The sequence below is a fragment of the Coregonus clupeaformis genome, chromosome 34 (assembly GCF_020615455.1).
Source record: "Coregonus clupeaformis isolate EN_2021a chromosome 34, ASM2061545v1, whole genome shotgun sequence".
Classification (NCBI taxonomy): Eukaryota; Metazoa; Chordata; class Actinopteri; order Salmoniformes; family Salmonidae; genus Coregonus; species Coregonus clupeaformis.
Genome location: NC_059225.1, coordinates 21,130,858 through 21,149,940, shown reverse-complemented (window position 1 = coordinate 21,149,940; position 19,083 = coordinate 21,130,858). Strand labels below are relative to the sequence as shown.

Sequence of the window (19,083 nt, the reverse complement as noted above, 5' to 3'; positions counted from 1 at the left end):
TAAAACAGGAATGAATAACCACAATTATTTAGAGAATCGCCCTGGGCAGAATGGAAATATGCATTTAGCACTTTTTCCTTTCCAAGTTAGCTCCTGAAATTAAATTCCATGCATATTTGTAGAAGAACATGTTTATGAATATTCAGGTAGTAACATAGCTGTTACTGAATATCCCAGCAGATGGTTTTCTAGGAAATGCATTATAACATTAACTCGGGGTCGGGTGACATTGAATAACCGACTAAATTACTCAACAATCCCCACATACTGAAGTCTTGCAACATGGCCTATACTGTACTATACAAACCACACATTGGTTCAATTCCACAACAGAGTAACTAGCAACCTTGTAAAAACAGAGAGAGGAAATTGGAAATTGGAAAAGAAAAGAAAAGAAAAGGAAGTGTGGATAAAAAAAGCCCCAAGACAATAAGGCAGACCCAGACAGTAGCAGACAATAAGGTAGATACAGACAGTAGCAGACAATAAGGTAGATACAGACAGTAGCAGACAATAAGGTAGATACAGACAGTAGCAGAGTAGCAGACAATAAGGTAGATACAGACAATAAGGTAGATGCAGACAGTAGCAGAGTAGCAGGTCCTCGTATTGTCTGTGTCAGGGAGCCATTTCTGGGGCCATTACTGAGAGAACAGCTCTGAACCTGGTTCCGAAGATAGCTACGGCCATTGTTACAAGTCAAGGGTAATAAAAGGGGGATGGAGGGATGGAGAGATGGGGGTTATGTGGCACGGCAGGGCAGACATGCACCATCTTCCATTAAAAACACAATCTTCCTCACCCCCTCTGTCCCTCTTCACCCTACCCCACCTTTCCTGGTCGCCCTGGCCCTATACCACTCAAGCTCAATGGCATGAAGCATGAATGGGGGCCGGCCATCGAGTTAGGAATTTGAATAATTGAATAGGATCTCTATGGGGCTGCATGCCATGACACGCAACCCTGCAGTCAGTGAGCCTTCCCTGCCCTGCACATGTTTCCTGTAATGATGCCTGATCCCATGTTCTCTCAGTGTAACTGACAGCCAATCACAGAGCAGATATACAGGGTCATCCTAGGGTCACTCTGACACTGTACAGGAAGAGTATGAGAAGAGGAAGTGCCTCTGCCGTGAAGGAATCTGTACCATACAAATTATAATAATCCCTCTCATCCATATCATTAAGATGATGATATGATGAATGCTATGATGAAGTTCATAAAACATTTGGGAGAAAATAAGAGGCAATGAGGAAGAGGGTCAAAAAGTATGACCCACTGGACTTTGTGTGGGACTAAAGAGAAGATACGGTATGACTTCTGATTTACGAGACAGCCAGCACTGCGAGCAAGACATATGTAAAAAAGAAGAAAAAAACAAGATCATTTTCAAACTATATGGCCCATTTATTGACTAATGTGAGATGCATGCTCCCTCTCTCGTGAGTAATGAGCTGTGTGTATTCTGCACAGTGGATGCTAAGAGTGGGGGGAGGAAAGGGGGAGGAGAGGGGGAGGAAAGGGGGGAGGAACGGGGTCAAACAGAGGTAAAGCCATTGGGTGGCATTTCTACTTTTTCCTCTCCACAATGAGGAGAGAGAAAGGAGAGATGAGAAAGGAGAGAGGAGAAAGGAGAGAAGAGAAAGGAGGGAGGAGAAAGGAGAGAGGAGAACGGAGAGAGGAGAAAGGAGAGAGGAAAGGGAGAGAGGAGAAAGGAAAGGGAGAGAGGAGAAAGGAGAGAGGAGAGAGGAGAGAGGAGAAAGGAGAGAGGAAAGGGAGAGAGGAGAAAGGAGAGAGGAGAAAGGAGAGAGGAAAGGGAGAGAGGAGAAAGGAAAGGGGGAGAGGAGAAAGGAGAGAGGAGAAAAGAGAGAGGAGAAAGGAGAGAGGAAAGGGAGAGAGGAGAAAGGAAAGGGAGAGAGGAGAAAGGAAAGGGAGAGAGGAGAAAGGAGAGAGGAGAAAGGAGAGAGGAGAAAGGAGAGAGGAAAGGGAGAGAGGAGAGAGGAAAGGGAGAGAGGAGAAAGGAGAGAGGAAAGGGAGAGAGGAGAAAGGAAAGAGGAGAAAGGAGAGAGGAGAAAGGAGAGAGGAGAAAGGAGAGAGGAAAGGGAGAGAGAATTGGGGGCAGAGAGAAAGCGATGGAGAGAGAGAGAGAAGAAGAGAGAGAAGAAGAGAGAGAAAGGCTATGGTAGTATTAGGCTAATGGGTGACAACTTGAAAAACGCTGGCGGTCTGGGGGCGCAGGGTCAGTGTCGTCCCATGCTCCTGCCGGCAGACCAAGCCAGGCCTGTCTCCTCTCTCACTCAGCCGTCCCCTGATGCTTTTATCTGGCTCCACACAGGCTAGGGAGCTGGCGGGTAATAGTAATAACTGTACTGGGACTTACTCAATTAAAAAGGCCCATTCGCCTCTCTCTTCCTCCCCATCCACCCTCTCCTCCCTCCCAGAAGACTGCAGCATAGAAACAGCAGGGAGTTATGGGAGGCCGGGTCCTGCTACCCCTCGACCAGGTCAGAGAGATATACAGCCGGCTGGGATAGAAGTCTGGGCTGGGATAGCCTAGTGGCTGGCTGGAGAGAGGAGCAGGGAGGACAGAAGGAAAAGGGATTTTGTGCAGGGCGCCCTTTCTACTCTACCACACACACATACATAAAGACAGGGGTGGCAGGTAGCTTAGCGCTTAAGAGTGTTGGGCCTGTAACCAAGAGATCGCTGGTTCAAATCCCAGAGCCGGCAACGTGGACAAAATCTGCTGTTCTGCCCTTGAGCAAGGCAGTTAACCAACAACTGCTCCCTGGGTGCCGATGACAAGGATGTTGATTAAGGCAGCCCCCCGCACCTCTCTGATTGAGGGGTTGGGTTCAATGCGGAAGGCACATTTCAGTTGTACAACTGACTAAGTATCCCCTTTCATTTCTTTATTTCTGCTCTTGACAGGAAGCGGAAGAGGATGACGAGTCATTTGGAATGTGTGCACCACATGTATTTTGGCGTGACCAGTTATTTGACTGATTGCCAGATAGCATCTCTCACATCCTCTTCTCATGGCTGCCTCATCCCCTCCTCATTTCCAATCAAAATTCCCCTTTGTTCACACTTTAATATACTTTATTCTTCTAATGATAATGTTGTTTGGAAGCCAAATAGGCCATGCTGCGAAGGCTGTGAGGGCGAGGTGCCAAGCAGTGCATCTCTTCCACAACAACAAAAACAACGTGTGTGGGCCGAGGGCTGTAGGCCGGGCAGAGGGTAGGGGGTATGGAGGGGTTGGCATTGCCCAGTCTTTACCCACTGCCCATGCTGATTAAAGTGCTGATCTGATGGGCCAGTCTAGTGGATCCTGCCAAGTTTTTGGAAGGCAAATTAACTGGCCTCTCCTTACTGGGCCTTAAATGCACACCCTGGTCTGGCTGCCAAATTGGAGCCCATTCGCATAGAAACTAGATGCCTCTGACCATGCTTGCGTCCTAAACTGCACCCTACTCCCTATATAGTGCACAACTTTTGACCAGAGGATCTGGGTCAAAGTAATGCACTATAGGGAAAATGGTGACGCTATATGCAGCCCATGTCTCCCTCTAGCCACTGGAGGGCCCAAGGATGGCGAGGAGAGGAGGTGAGAAGCCCTCTCTAGGACCCTGTTGAGGGGTGGCGCTAGGGTAGGGTATTGTAACAGGGAGGCCACTAGCACCCCCCTGCGAAACAATCTGATCTTAAAAGGGTACTATATAACGGTGCAGAAGGGCTAAATTGACCATCCATGTGCCTATTGAGGCTATTTACGTAATATAATTATGTTGTGAGAAAAAGGCGGTAGCTTTGTTGATTTACCTAGAAGAGATCAAGTGGGAAAGCCAACAAAGCGAGGGTTTGTTGGGTGGCTCTAACTCAATCAGAGATTAGCGGGGTCCAGAGACATCCATCACTGCCTGATTTCCCGCTGCCGCTGCCTCCCGCTTGCAATCAGCCCACACACAAACATACACGCAGGCACGCACAAACACACACACCCTTGTCAACCTCCAGTGAGCTGTGAGGGCCGGGGAAACACCACACCAGCTATCGACGGACAGGATGGCAAACCACTCCATGGTGTGCACAATCACAGAGACGGATGGAGAACTACGGACCGAGGACGGTTGGAATCCAGCCGGCCTGAAATAGGACTTTCCTACCTACCGCAAAACAAAACCACTTGGCCTTCAGAGCCTCTCCTGGGTGATGCTGGAAGCTGGAAGAGCCCCCAGTCTCTGAAGGTGCATATATATTGGTCCGACATGGGCCCAACTCGCCTGTATATAAATGTACCTCGAATCCTCCACTCCTCGCCCCCCTGCAGCTCACTAAGCACAGAGGCTTTAGGGCAACAAACAGGCCTGGGAGGACCTGAGGAACAAAGGCATATCCATCAAACCATGAGGGCCATTCAGAGCTACGGCACTAAACCAAACACGGCTAACATGCCCAGACATGGTGTATTAAGACTCCACAGACTCTACAGCTCCAACTGGCCACATCAACAGGCCTCCACAACCTCCAATAGGCCTCATCAATTAAAACAGGATTCCATAGACTCTTTCCTCTAGGGACTAGGAGGGTGGAGGGTGGAGGAGAAGAGAAGCATTGTGAGGTACTGCTTTCTACTAATCCCCCCCTCCTCCTACAGCCATCCCATAATTACCCCTTGTTTATTTTCCCCTTTTGTTGTTTTGCGTGCAACCAGAAAAACTCCATATTTAAAACAGCCTCTCTTACATGGAAACAGAGAGAGACGTGGAGGAGGAGGAGGAGAGCTAAAGAAAAACCTGTTGCTAATCATATTATGCTTATCTAAAAAGTGTTTGAGTTAAGACTGTGTGCTCGTATTGCCAATGTCTTTGGAAACAGTACAGTAATTGAATTACGAGTGTTTAATGCTTTTTCGTCTTTCTCTGGAAGTAAAATGTGTATGAATTTCTTACAGTCCACAGATCTGTGTCCAGATAGAGACAATGCTATCCTCTATCATGGGGTGCATCCCAATGGCACCCTATTTCCTGCATAGTGCACTACTTTTGACCAGGGCCCATACAGACTATGTTGGGAACTATGCACTTTGTAGGGCTATTTTCCTGGGAGTCTGTTTTGGATAAAAAGCAAGGCATACTACAAGAAATCCCTCAGCTGTCTGGGCTGCGACATCATTCACTAAAAAAGTCCATATAGGGATGCTTGTATGGCTCTGGACGGAAAAAACTTAACAGGCCGCAGCCAAACAAAACTCAGATACTAAATCATCCATTCTCAGTGAACATGGGAAGATAACTCCCCACATTAAAAACTAAATCAACCTGAAACGTGATATCTTTATATGGTTGCGTAGCAGAGTTATAGGTCTCCAATTCGGCTTTTTTTTTTATTTACGACTGAGACCCCTTTCTCCTCTTATCCTTCCTTTCTTCCTCTCCTCCTCCTTCCCCTCCTCTTCCTTCTCCTCCTCCTCTGAAGTGGAGCCCTCCTGCGGTGTAGAAGAGTGGCTCGCCTCCCGGTCGTGGTGTGCGTGAGCTGGATGCGCATGAATCAAAGGAGTGACAGAGCAGCAGGGAGGACGGCAGATGTCACGGCAAGAAAGCTTTTCAATCAGGCTGCCCTTCCAACACTGGCCAAGGTGAACACTTCACTACTGGCAAACCCATCTCCTCTAGCCAGGGATAGACATGCGCGCACACACACACACACACACACACATACACACACACACTCACACACACACCTACACACTTACATCCTGCTCATTAGCCAAAGGACTTTGCCACCATTAACCCTTTGAGTAATTTAAGAGAGAAATGAGAGAGAGACATAGAAAGAGGGAGAGATAGAGAGAGAAAGAGCGAAAGAGAGTGAGAGAGAGAGAAAGAGAGAGAGAGAAAGAGAGAGAAAGTGAGAGAGAGAAAGCGAGAGGATTCCTACATCACTCTCTTCTTCAGCCTTTTGTCCTCTATCTTATGACAGAGGTGAACCTCTCTTTTAAACATGACCCCAGAGAGATAGTTTAGACAGGGCTTTCATCTGCTGGGAAATGCTAATTACACTAGTTTTAATGGGTCACCGGACTGGCCAGAGGTACTTCTGTATGCTGTGAATATACCAGAAAAACAGGGCTTTCTGAAAACCTGTGTGCTCTTTTCTGTTATGGCAAGTTATGATTTGGGATAATTCAGAGCAACAACTCACCTTGAAGCAAATTGCTATCAGTGGTGCTGTTCTAATGTAATTTGAGATACAATGTACTTCCTACTGTACAACACTAGAGGCGGACCTTAGGCAAAATTACCAGGTGCATCATTTCAGCCGCTATTGTCCTACTCTGTAGTTTAAATAAACAGTGCTGCTGCTCTCTGCATTTCATCTCGTTGAGCAGATCTGCCTCTGTTATTTCAACTCTGCTTTGATCTTGTATAGCATAACTGCTTCACTGACACATACTTACACAACAGAGACCCATAAACGACTAGAAATCCTGTCTGTTAGCCAGGCTATAAGTATCTCCAAAAATTCATGTCAGCCTAAATCTCTTCCCCTGGCCCTAAGAGGTCATAGCCTGCCTGCCTGTTTTAAAAGGCCTGAACGTGCCAACAGAGAATAAAAAAGCCTCGTTACATTCCTGCCTTGTTTATTTTCCTCCATGACAACGGAGGCTGATGGACGATCACGCAGCCCACTCACCACCTCCTTATTTGCTTGTGCAGCAGACGAACGTGAGAGAGGATCTGCACCCCAAATGGTACCCTATTCCTTTTATAGTGCTCTATTGGGCTTATAGGACTCTGGTCAAACTAAGTGCAATATATAGGGAATAGGGTGGCATATGGGATGCATCCAGGGAGTGAAAGGGGAAGTGAGTGGGAGAGACAGCACACTTTATTCAGGGGATTTCTGGGGGAGTTATGGGGCACTTCCACACAGAGATGGAGCCTCTCCACAGAGGAGAGAGGACCCACTGATATCCCAACCCCAGCAGGGAGCTTCAGACCCAGCCAGGCTTGTGTGGCAGTACCGGGGAAGCAGTCACAGCAGTGAGTCCCATGCACAAACCCTCTCCTTCTTCACAGTACCCCTCGTCTACTCTGAGAGGAACAGGTGGTCTTCATTGTTAAACATGAAGTGTTGTGTTACGAACCTATGAGTCAGTCAGGGTCTTAGGATTCGTGCTGAACAAAAAGACCTGTATGAAAACAGAACTCTCCAGAACCAGTAGGGGGCTGAGTACACTTTCCCCTGCTTTTCCCTGCTGTAACTCATGTCTGTAGTCTAGGTTTATGTCCCAAATGGCACCCTATTCCCTACATAGTGCACTACTTTTGACAAGAGCCCTATGGGGCACTATATAGGGAATAGGGTACCATTTGGGTTGCAAGCCTGTAGTCCAGCAGGGCTAGCCAGGAGGAATGCCCGGCAGGGCGGGCGGAGAGTGGAGGGCAGAGGGCAGGCAGGCAGGATGTGTATTGTCTCAGACCACAGCGAAGAGTGTTTGTCTTCCCAGCAGGGTATGTGGCTCTCCGAGGGGGCTACTCGACAGGAGAGGGGAGGGGGTCATAATTAGAGAGAGGAAAAAGCTGCTTTTTCAAGCCTTGAGTTACGGGCAGTCACAGTCAGTAGCAGCGGAGCTATAGGAGCTAGGGGAGCTAGGGGACGGAGTGGGGAGCTCAGCTAGTGGGGAGCTCAGCTAGTGGGGAGCTCAGCTAGTGGGGAGCTCAGCTAGTGGGGAGCTCAGCTAGTGGGGAGCTCAGCTAGTGGGGAGCTCAGCTAGTGGGGAGCTCAGCTAGTGGGGAGCTCAGCTAGTGGGGAGCTCAGCTAGTGGGCATTGTGTGTTAGACGAGCTGAATCTTTCACTCACTGACTGACAGTCTTTCTCCCTCTCTCCTCTCTCTTCTCCCCTCTCCCCTCTCTCCTCTCCCCCTCTCCTCCTCTCCTCCTCTCTCCTCTCCCACCACAAAGGGCCTTCTTCAGAAGGCATTCACCGAATATTTCCCCTCACCCTCCATGTCTCCTCGCCATCTCAGGACAGCATGGGCTGTCACACAGGAATTCACTGTTCTCTGAGGTCCAGCAAACACAGGACAGGCGGATAGAGGAGGGAGGAAGGAATAAGGAGACATATAGAAGGAATCATCTTCTCTCTTTTCATCTCTCAAAAACATAGAAAAGAGGAAAGAGAGACAATTTCATATAGAAAGCAACCTCTCCTCTTCTTACCCCATCACTCAATTCGAACCCCTCTTTCCGTCAAAAGGCAGCTCTACTCCTCTGCAGTCTTCACCATAGCTATGAGGGGATTTCACATTGTGTGGGCATAGAAAAAAATCTGTCTGATTTTTGTTTGGTCAGTGGATCCAAGCACATCAATGATTCATTGTGCTGTCAAAAGCATATCATATTGGTGGAATGTTGATTCCAACCAACGCAGCTTTCATAAAAAGCAACAACACACTCTGCAAGGTTTTTTTAGCCAAGGTTTTCTAAGTCTCCCATTGAATGAGATATGTTAGATTATTACAGAATATGTCCTCAATCTTTGAGAAAATTCCCCAAACAGAAACAGACAAGGTCTGTGTCCACATTAGGCCAAATTATTATTCCACTTCCTATAAGTGAAAAATGTCCGTCACTTGGTTATGACTTCATATCCAGCCAAACATCCATCTCTCAATGAGACAACATAACTGCCACTGTCTGGCGGACAGTATTGTCATTGTGGTGAACCTGAGTACACAGAGGGCAAGCTCATGGAATATACGTTTACTCAATTTTGCCTTGTCACCAAGAAAGCGGTTCATTCCACTGAAGTTCAGTTCAGAGCGAATTGACTCCAAATATTTGTCTTGACGGGCCAGGCTTTTACCTCAAACTTCATTAGGTTTGTGAGAGCTACAACGGTGGAGCAACCCAGAAACACAGCATGAGAGTCTATACAATGCTGCATGGAAAGGTAAACATTTCCCACATTTCAATGGCCACTTAGTCCTTATCTACTGATTAACTGTTTTCCTCCAACTCTCCACTCTCTCAGGATACGAGTTGTAGACCGAGTCTGTGTCCCAAATGGCACCCTATTCCCTATATAGTGGAGAACACAGGGCCCATAGGGCTCTGGTCAAAAATGGTGCACTATGAAGGGAATAGGGTGCCATTTGGAATGCATACCTAACCTTCCAAACAAACCCATCAGCCAGTCACATGTGTAACAATAGAGGTAGCCTCAGCCACTGCCATTTTTTACAAGCATTTTCAGCTTGCTTTTTGTTTGGTTGGTTGATAACGGCCATGTAGGAGCACATGTGGAGCATGTGTGTTCCATTTGGACCAATAATTAGATTGCAGGGGAGCGCACTGAGGCTTGCATTGTAGCTGCCTGCGTACCCCCTACCCACTGGTCAATCAGATAAGCAAGGCAAGGCTCCCATTCTGGGACTGGCCTTCATCAGTTCCCATTATGCATGGGGTGTTTGTCTGAGTTGAGCTGCGACTGGACGGCCCATGGAAGTCTGATTACTGCTGCTGTACAAATCACATCAACCGAACCGCTATCTACCAACACAAAGACACCATGGCCATGAAGCACATACGTATCTCTCCCTCCCAAGCCTTAATTGACTTATCTACATTATGACATGTCCCTCTAGCTATTAACACAATGAGCGGCCTTCACTTTACTAAGCACCATTAGGCTACTTGAGTTGAGACTTAGGGCTGAGAAAAAAAAGAGAGCCTAATTGAATGACTGCATCTTAAACTGCAGCCTATTCCCTATATAGTGCAATACTTTTGATCAGAGCCCTATGGGCTCTGGTCAAAAGTAGTGGACTATGTAAGGGATAGGGTGCTATTTGGGACTTAGCCAATGTCACTGGCCATCTTCCTCAGCCAGTCTAAAGTGAACACATAAGTGGAAACTAGTGGAACTAAAGTCCCATGAAAACTGCTCAATTAAAACATTAAATATGAAACGCTACCAGACCAAACAGAGCAGAGGAGAGGTGAAGAGCCTTGAGGTCAAGCTGACCCTGTTTCTCCACTGTATATTACTGCATCCCAAATGGCACCTTATTCCCTAGAGTGCACTACTTTTGTCCAGAGCCTTATGAAAAACCTTATGGACTCTGGTCAAAAGTAGTGCACTAAATAGGGAACAAGGTCCCATTTGGGACGCATATGACTGCATGAACCACACGAATCACTTGTGACTTGATTAAGTTTCAAAGACGTCTCTGCAGGTTAGTTGTTGTTAGTGTGTTTCCCTCTAGCACTGTGGTTTATAACCTGTGACCACTCTATGGGTAGCATTACACTGTAAAAACACTGTAAACCCTGGTTCTGCTCCAAACATAATAAGCACGTTTGGCAAAGGTGGGAACAAGGAAAATAACATTCTCTTTATACACAACTAACAAATGTACAGAGGGACAAGCAATTAACTGCATGGCAGGTCAGCCCCAACATGGAAAACAGAAAACTTCAATGGGACGTGGACTGAAACGTTAGAACTCATTTGTAAACAATACGGAAATGATCAAACTTGAAGTTCACCGAGGACATTTATTTTCAACTGAAAAAAGGGAAGCCATAATGCATTTTGTGCCTTGAGGCTGAATTCCTTGTTTTTTTGTTTGAGTGTTTAAACACAGGAAACTCATTCCTGGTTAATTCCATTAACAAAAGTATTGTTTCCTCTTTCTGTATGTCCACACACACACACACACACACACACAGACACAGACACAGACACAGAAACAGACACAAAGACACACACATGCAGTAACCTTGTGTCTGGGGAAATTTTAACACTCCCTGGGTGATTAAATCTGAGCTAGGAAAAGTCAGGACCATCAGGACCCTCCTCTGGAAGACAGCAGTGGTCAACCAGGCAGTAAATCACAGAATGGCCCTTTATAGAAGCAGTAAAGCCATATATACCCAAAGTGTCTTTTTTTCACCAAACTTTTAACCTAAATCCAATGACATGGTTCAAATTATTGTTGATTTCACTTTGAATCCACATTAGTTGACAACTCAATCAAATGTAGATCAAAACTAGTGGTTGAACTGACGTCTGTGCCCAGTGGGCAGAGATTATGTTAAAACAGTACAATCTATGGGCCTACATGGTATTCAGCGAAAACACAAAGGGCATAGCAGGGAAAGAGCTTGGACGTAGTGCATAGTGGGGATACAGTAACAGTATCCAGCCCTGTTCACTCTGTGTTCTCTAGCTGCCCCTCCAGTGTAAACAAAGGCTCAGAGGGAACACACACACACAGGGAGCCGGGAACAGGGCAGAGACAGAGGGAAAGGCAGCCAGCCCAGGCTGAGACATTGCTTCACCTCAGGGCACCACTGACACAGGGAGGCAGCAGGCTCATCACATTACTGTGGAGCTCCGGTTTCATAGCCTGGCTGCCTGGCTTAGACCAGGTTAACCGTTTGACCTAGTGTGGCGTAACACCTTAAAGCTTAAATGTCAAACAAGGATTTGTAACTGACCCAGAAAAATGGGTAATGATGACAAAAGGTGGACTGATATGGGAAGAGAAACGTATAGAAGCTTAGATTTCCACTAAATGGGCTTACTTCCTCAATAGAAAGACCTATGTGAATATGAAAAACATTCAGAGTAAAATCTCTCTCAGACAATGACAAGAAAATAAATTCTGAAGCAAGTATCTTTTTTTAACACTCCTTCTGCCTCACACATGAAGGCAGCGTTGCGCTCTAAATAATTCCATGGCCACTAGATGGCGGGCTTTCATGTAAAATATGCACGAACGGAGTAGAGGGCAGCCAAGCCAACTTACTTGCACTCTCTGTCCTCGAGATCAAAATGCGGGTTAAAGTTGATTAGAATTCTCTGGTGAGGTCCAGGCGCTGTTATCACCCAAACGCATTTCTGAGATGGCAAATATGATGCCGGATAGCCAGGTGAGGTGAGGTAATTCGCATTCGTTATTCTGATGTTGTCCCCACACTTGTCTGCAAGAAAGAAAGTGGAGAAAAGACAGTCAGCACAACATCCCAAAGTGACACAGATACAGGGATTCAAATTAGTAAATAATGTTGGCTAGAATTGAATGCAGAAAGAGTGTGTTTTAATCAAAATATTGTCCAGATGAAGATGGAGAGTAGGCCTATACGCGTTTTCAAAATCAAACTGGAGTCGAACATGATTGTTTGAATAATTGTTATAAATATATATTTAGGCTGATAAATTACGAGCCAACTCCATAGAAATATATACCCACGGTGTCTAAATAAATACCAAACAAATGGAATATGCGTTTTGGCTACTTTGGATAGGTCTACCTGCGTAAAGACACACGGTAAAGTCAATAATTTCTGACCGTCATTGCGCTAAAGATTATGAATTTCTCCCACATTTTGATAAATGTGTTATATTTACTTTTCATTGTATTAATTTGCTCAGTTAACACAGTGTGGTACACATTTTATTTTACAGGCCTATAGAAGGATGGTATACAATACAATTGTTCACAAACATTATCAAAAGTTTCGGCTATAGCCTACTGTTAATTTTAATGGTTTGTGTTGGGCCAAAACGGTTGATGTTAATCGCTTGTCATTTAAAGTAAAAATGATTTTTCAAAAATAGGCTACTTTAAAAATCTGTGAAATGTCACCAACAGCTATTATCTAGAACAACTCATAATGACAGGGAGTAATGGATTAATGTAGCGGACAGGGAGCTGCTACTAGACTGTGGCTGTACCGGGGTATGGCTGAGCCTCCATGGGAATGGCACATATGGTGCCATGCGACTTGTAGACAATGTGTCATATGGCAATAACGCCAAACAATTAAAAATGATAGACTCTAGTTTTTTCACAATTTATCTGTGAGGCGCATAATTGATTTGTGTTTTGGGGGTAGACTATGTATTCATGAATACATAAAACCAAATATCTATGCCATCTATTTTTCGTTTGCTGAGTAATCTATATTAACGAATGATGCTCGTAATGTTTGTTAGATTCACGCAGATCCTTATAAAACTTGTTTTCCTTTTCATACAGACCAATTCTCCAAGCGCCGGAGAATAACGAGTACTTTCTCGTGTCTAGAGACAAGCCACTTCAAGTAGCCCAAATTAGCCTCTCAGTTTATCTTCATTTATGTGTGCGCAATCATGCTTTTCTATTATAGCTACCATCTGCCATGTAAAGTACTTGAAAATGTGTTTTGAATAGGATACAATGCAATGTTCAAGGGAATTGGAAATATAGCGGTTCATTCTTTCTTATGTCTCTCTTTTCATTTTATCGTAAATGAGTTTGCTCATAGTGGAAACGAAGCAATGAAGTGCCGCCTACATGTATTTGCTACAGCAATGAAAGAGGGAAGTACCCTAGTACTAGGCTACTGTGGCCAAACTTTTTATAACATTTGAAAAATAGAACGACCCACACTACAGTAAAATACCTGTGACAATGGCAGCACTAACCCGCGGGGAAGACAGGCAGGTGAATGCGTAACGAGTCAGAAAACATCCGCGGAGGTTTAGAGACGGTTAATCCTTAAAAACATCAGGATAAGTATGCTAGCCCAGCACAGCCGAGGGAATATCAGTTGTCACTTACCATTTTTGAAAGCCTTAGCGACGAAGAAGATTCCCATTAAGAGGAACAGCACTAATCCACAATGCATCCTTGTTTTGTTAGAAACAAAATAAAATGAGTAAAAACTAAATAAAACTCCTCCCAAGGTTTTTCAGGTCCTGTTATTCTTCCTTATTTTCAAGCTTGGGCCGAAAGAAAACAAATAAAGCAGAAGTGTCTTGACTAAAGCAGTTGAAATGTGTCTGGATATGTCTCAGGTCCGCTGCTGTATCCTGTCATTCAGGTCCGGTTTCCTCTCTCTTCCAGTTGGGTTCCTCTCTTAAACGCTGGCGTTGCCATTTCCTCCACACAAGTAGTCGGAGCCAGTAAAAGAAGAAGTAAAAATCCCCGGCACCAGCACCACTCCCGTTTCAACACCTTGGAAACGATGACCAGGCAAGAGGTAATCCGTCGGTGCTAAATGGAAAGAAATATTGAGTGTAAGCAGCAGTGGTGATATTCGTTTCAAAAGTGGGCAGATTAGCAAATCAACCTCGCGTTGTGCCCCTTTGCGCTCTGCTGATTCTAAAATCTGACAAGACACGAACTAGTAATACTAACATCTGGCGAAAGTCATTGCCATAATAGAGGCTTAAAACGATGAATACAACCCCTAAATTGCGACCGCTTTTCTCTTTTGAGCGGGTGTGCTGCCTGCTTCAGCCTGGTTGCTCGAGCCTAAATCTCAGAGGTCTCTGATTGGTTTGATTACAAATATGCATAGCCCAACCTATGGACGCCACCTCTCTCTTTAAAAGCGGAGGTCTCCGTTCCTGTTCCGAGACTCACTCTGTCTCACTTGCAGATCACCAGCCAGACCTGAAAGTGACAGCGCACACGGACTGTCACACTGTCACTGGCTACTGGATGTCACTAAACTCCCAAATCAACAACGCTAACAAACAGCTCAACTGGAGGACAATAACATAGACCACTACTGCCTCCAAAACCTGTATTTTTGTGTCCCAAACGACATCTCTTAAAGCCGCTCTGCTAATTCTGAATTCAATGGAGCTCACTAGGAGAGAATAGCCTCCTTCAAATGCTATTTGGTATTCAATATCGAATTATCATTCAAAAGAAGAAATATTGATTCGCAATATTAATAGATTTTTACCACATCTATGTTTACGCATCAATGGGCTATGTAGATATCTTAGTTAAAGCATGAATCACGATAAAGCATTAATAAAACGTCACATTGAGATTTAGGGGAAATCAATTGCAGTGCAAAGCATCAAGCAATTTGCCTTTTTAGACTATCTGTCCTTATGGCACTGCACAAAAGGAGGAATTGCATTCAATATGAAATGCTTTCGACTAGCTGCTATGCTCACCAAGTCACAAAATAAAACGGAGTGCAACTACTATGACACGAATCCAAGGGCGTCTAACATTCCTTACATGTGACACTGGAATCTGAATTACAGAGTAATTCAACATTTCAAGCAATACAAAACTTGCACATTCCCTGCGTTCTATGCTGTTCAGAGAGATAGTAGCCTACTTCAATGCAGTGTATTTTTAACACAATGTGAATGAAAGCTAAGAGCCTGCATCACTCAGTGTTCTTCATATAGCAAAATTGTTCTGTCTCTCCTGATTTCAAGCCATGTAAAGAATACAAATGGCAATCACCTGCGTCTCGTAGACTCACTCACAACCCCATATGTATCCAATATCGAAGCGAAGCAGCTTTCGGCAGGCTGACAGTTTCCCCTCTCTTTTTCTCTGTCAAAGTCTCCACACCTCCTTCCAAATCCGTAAACCTCAAAACCACCACAGGAAAGGACAGGTCTCCACAGCTGACAAGGGAGGAAGTCAATTCCCAATTATTTCCCCAGTCAATCAGTAGCCTGTAGTACGCCGGAGCCGGTCCGGGCAACCTTGTAGCTCAGCACCTCTCCGCTCCGCGCAAAGGCACGCACCCGCTGCCAATTCCTTCCCGGAGACTCAACTCAGCTCACACACAGCCAGCTATCCGCTGCTCTCACTAGTATGAAGTGAGGGATACGGGATTTGTGCTTACAATGAGCAGCACGGCGCCGGTAAAAGTCAGTCTAAAAATATCACCCAAGGTTACAAAATGTCAATATCCTATAGATCATTGACTGCTTGAATCGAATTTAGCATTTCTTATTCCTCTCTCTGTACTGCGCGTCACGCACCTCTCTTGTTTCTGTGCTCGGCTACTGTACCTCTGATGAGAACGCAGGGTTGGTTTGGAGTGTCCGGCGTCTCGAGACCCAGCCAACCAGTCACACGCCCATTTACCAGGGGGTTGCCTCGACAATCGAGATGTAGATTCAACTGCCTGCCTCTCTTATCGCAGTCTACAGAATAGACTGAGTCACATTAGAGATTAGGACACATCTGAACACACCCACAACATTAGCACTGATAATACAACTGCCATTCATCTTACTCATACGTTCAAGGCTATTATTGATCATTTTTGTGTAATGATCTACTAATAAATAGCCATTGCCCCAAACTGCATTCTTACAGTCTATATGGACCTTGTATGAACAGTCTTCTGAAATGCTCACATTGAATGTGTTGAAATTCACACTTAATATTGACTAGCAGTCTGGTATGGACTTATTTGGTAGCAGGTACACTCTTAGAAAAAAGGGTTCCAGAAGGGTTCTTGTGCTGTCCCCATAGGAGAACCCTTTTTGGTTCCAGGTAGAAACCTTTTTGGTTTCAGGTACCATTTTGGGTTCCATGTAGAACCCAAAAGGGTTTTACCTGGAACCAATAAGGGTTCTTCAAAGGGTTCTCATATGGGGACAGCCGAAGAACCCTTTTAGGTTCTAGATAGCACCTTTTTTCTAAGAGTGTATAGCCTACCATTGAGAGACCTGGGCCAGGGAGCGCATATAGGGCACACGCGATCCTGTAAGTCTGGAACTTGCTATTGGCCAGAAGTGACCCTGTGTCATGATATTAATAATAAGGATATTGTGAACATAAAACAAATGTGAGTAATTGATTGACATGATAATTTAAACAAGCTGAACTCCTATATGTCAACGTTAGAAAGACCTTTGGAGATTGTTAGGCTATTCACTAAAATATATTTAACTCCCATTGCCTTCATATTGAAATTAATCACATCAAATGCACAAATTTGACATCCCGCCCTGATATTTAGGGGGGTTGAATACATTGACTCAGACTGCATTCTAAACACACCAGGGTGGCACCCAGTTTGGAGGGTCTGGGAGCTGGAGTGTGGAATAGTGTGATCGCAGTAACCACAGTAGGGAAACCCAACCGTAGCTCTCTCCGGCCTGTAGGTGGTGTCAAGAGAGACAACCTGCTGGGGAATTCCCTTATGTCTAATAAGACTTCTATATTTACAAACAAGTGTATACTTATGATTAGACTCTTGGGTCTTCATTTAATTAAAATCGCTATGCAGAAATAATTATTTCTCTTTTTCAGGGAAGGTAATCAAAATCAAAAACTATTTTATTTTTTATACTGTGGATATATTGTCAACTAATTACATGATCAAAAACAAGACATTAGACCTTGGATCTTTACATCAGTCTTCTTATTATAAGACTGCAGAAGAATGTAAGTATGTATAAAGGCCAAACAATGCTAAACACCAATAAAGGTCACAATACTGAATATATACAGTGGTGTAAATACTTAAGAAAAAATCATTTAACGTTTTTCTTGTTGTTGGTATCTGTACTTTACTATTTATATTTTTGACAACTTTTACTTCACTACATTCCTAAAGAAAATAATGTACTTTTAACTCTATACATTTTCCCCGACACCCAAAAGTACTCATCAGATTTGGAATGTTTAGCAGGACAGGAAATTGTCCAATTCACTCACTTATCAAGAGAACATCCCTGGTCGTCCCAATTGGCTCTGATCTGGCAGACTCACTAAACACAAATGCTTCATTTGTAAATGATGTCTGAGTGTTGGAGTGTGCCCCTGGCTATCCATAAATAAATAAAAAACAAGAACATTGTGCTGTCTGGTTTGCTTAATATAAGGAATTAGAAATTATTTATACTTTTGCTTTTACTTTTGATACTTAAGGATATTTTAGCAATTACATTTACTTTTGATACTTCAGTATATTTAAAACCAAATACTTTTAGACTTTTACTCAATTAGTATTTTACTGAGTTACTTTTACTTTAGTCATTTTCTATTAAGGTATCTTTACTTTTACTAAAGTGTGAAAATTGGGTACTTTTTCCACCACTGCCTATCACTCCTCTTCAAAAAAATTGCAAATATCAAATTGGGATGTTCTCTTTCTGTTTTGTTTTGTTACGCCATAGCCATATAAAGGAAGTGGAGCAAGATAAGACAATCATGGCCCCAACTAATGGTGCACTATCTCTAGTCTTCTTAGAGAGAGAGGAATGATCTGCTTTATTCCATCCACCACTGGTAATTCCCCCTCTTGCAGATAACACTATATTAGAGAGGTACTGGGCCCCTCTATCAAAGCGCCACTAACTAGACTCGTGCGTCTTGTGGATAACAAGGCTTTGGAACAATGGGACAGAGTAATTTCACAATGGTGGCTGAGGCAGCCGCCATATCTGAAATGAAGGGGATTGTGAGGGAACAATGAGAGAGCCATTTAAAAGATTTGCCCCTTCATATCCCACAGTAATCTTTAATACATTCCTGTGGTATAATTAGCCAAAGCACAAAGGCAGACATTCTCTTTTTCCCCCGTCGTGAGCTGGGCTGTCGGCCTAATTTCATTAGGTGAGCCTTGACTTCTGCTTGCTTCTTCTTCTTTCCCTAAAGAGAAGAGAACTGCCCAATAGACCAAAACATATGTTAATTTATTAAAAACAAACTCGGGGTGAAAGATTTCATTATTTCTTTTCTAATCAACAGAGACTATAGTCAGTCATTGAAGGCTAATCTGCTTGGAAAATGAAGAGTGACTAAGCAGCAGGATTAATGTAGGCAGCATCCCAAATGGCACCCTATTCCTTATATAGTGCACTACTTTTGATCAGGGCCGTAGTGTACTTCATAGGGAATGAGGTGCCATTTGGGAAGCAGATAGAATATGGCCACCCATTAGAGGGCCCTCTATGTCAGTTTTCCAATTACAGCTGCACAATAAAGGCGATATTTTCAGCTCTGCCCCCAAATGACTGGGTGTATGGTGCCAGTCCTGATGTCATATCAAGGCTATGGTATGGCACACTGAGCCCAGGAATTAATCCTGCCATATGAACTGTAACTGTAACTTTTTATGATAATATAGTCAATGCCATAGAAAACCTTGATGAATATGTACAGTAATATTCATATTGGCTGTAGGTCTTTGTAAAAACTGGTGATACTTTGGACAGGCACTATGTTGGACAGTCACCTCTGTATTGTAGCTTTACCTCTTCTCTCTTTTTTCAGTATTAACCCTTATTGAAAAAACCCA

The 19,083-nt window shown here is 44.2% G+C and overlaps 1 protein-coding gene across 3 annotated transcripts in view; it reads right to left on the bottom strand.

Moving 5' to 3' along the window:
- Positions 1–15,922, bottom strand: part of LOC121549482 (neuropilin-1a) — an 80,636-nt gene extending 64,714 nt beyond the window's left edge. The window contains exons 1-3 of one of the 3 annotated variants that reach the window (XM_045210508.1): positions 15,839–15,922; positions 13,623–14,057; positions 11,826–12,000 (exon numbers count right to left, since the gene is read on the bottom strand). In XM_045210508.1, the coding sequence (XP_045066443.1) occupies positions 11,826–12,000; positions 13,623–13,689 (242 nt within the window). In that variant the 5' untranslated portion in view covers positions 13,690–14,057; positions 15,839–15,922. Of the gene's footprint in view, positions 1–11,825; positions 12,001–13,622; positions 14,058–15,278 lie in introns of all 3 variants that reach the window. The other 2 variants (XM_045210509.1, XM_045210510.1) reach the window with 2 other exon arrangements.
- Positions 15,923–19,083: the final 3,161 nt, after the last annotated feature.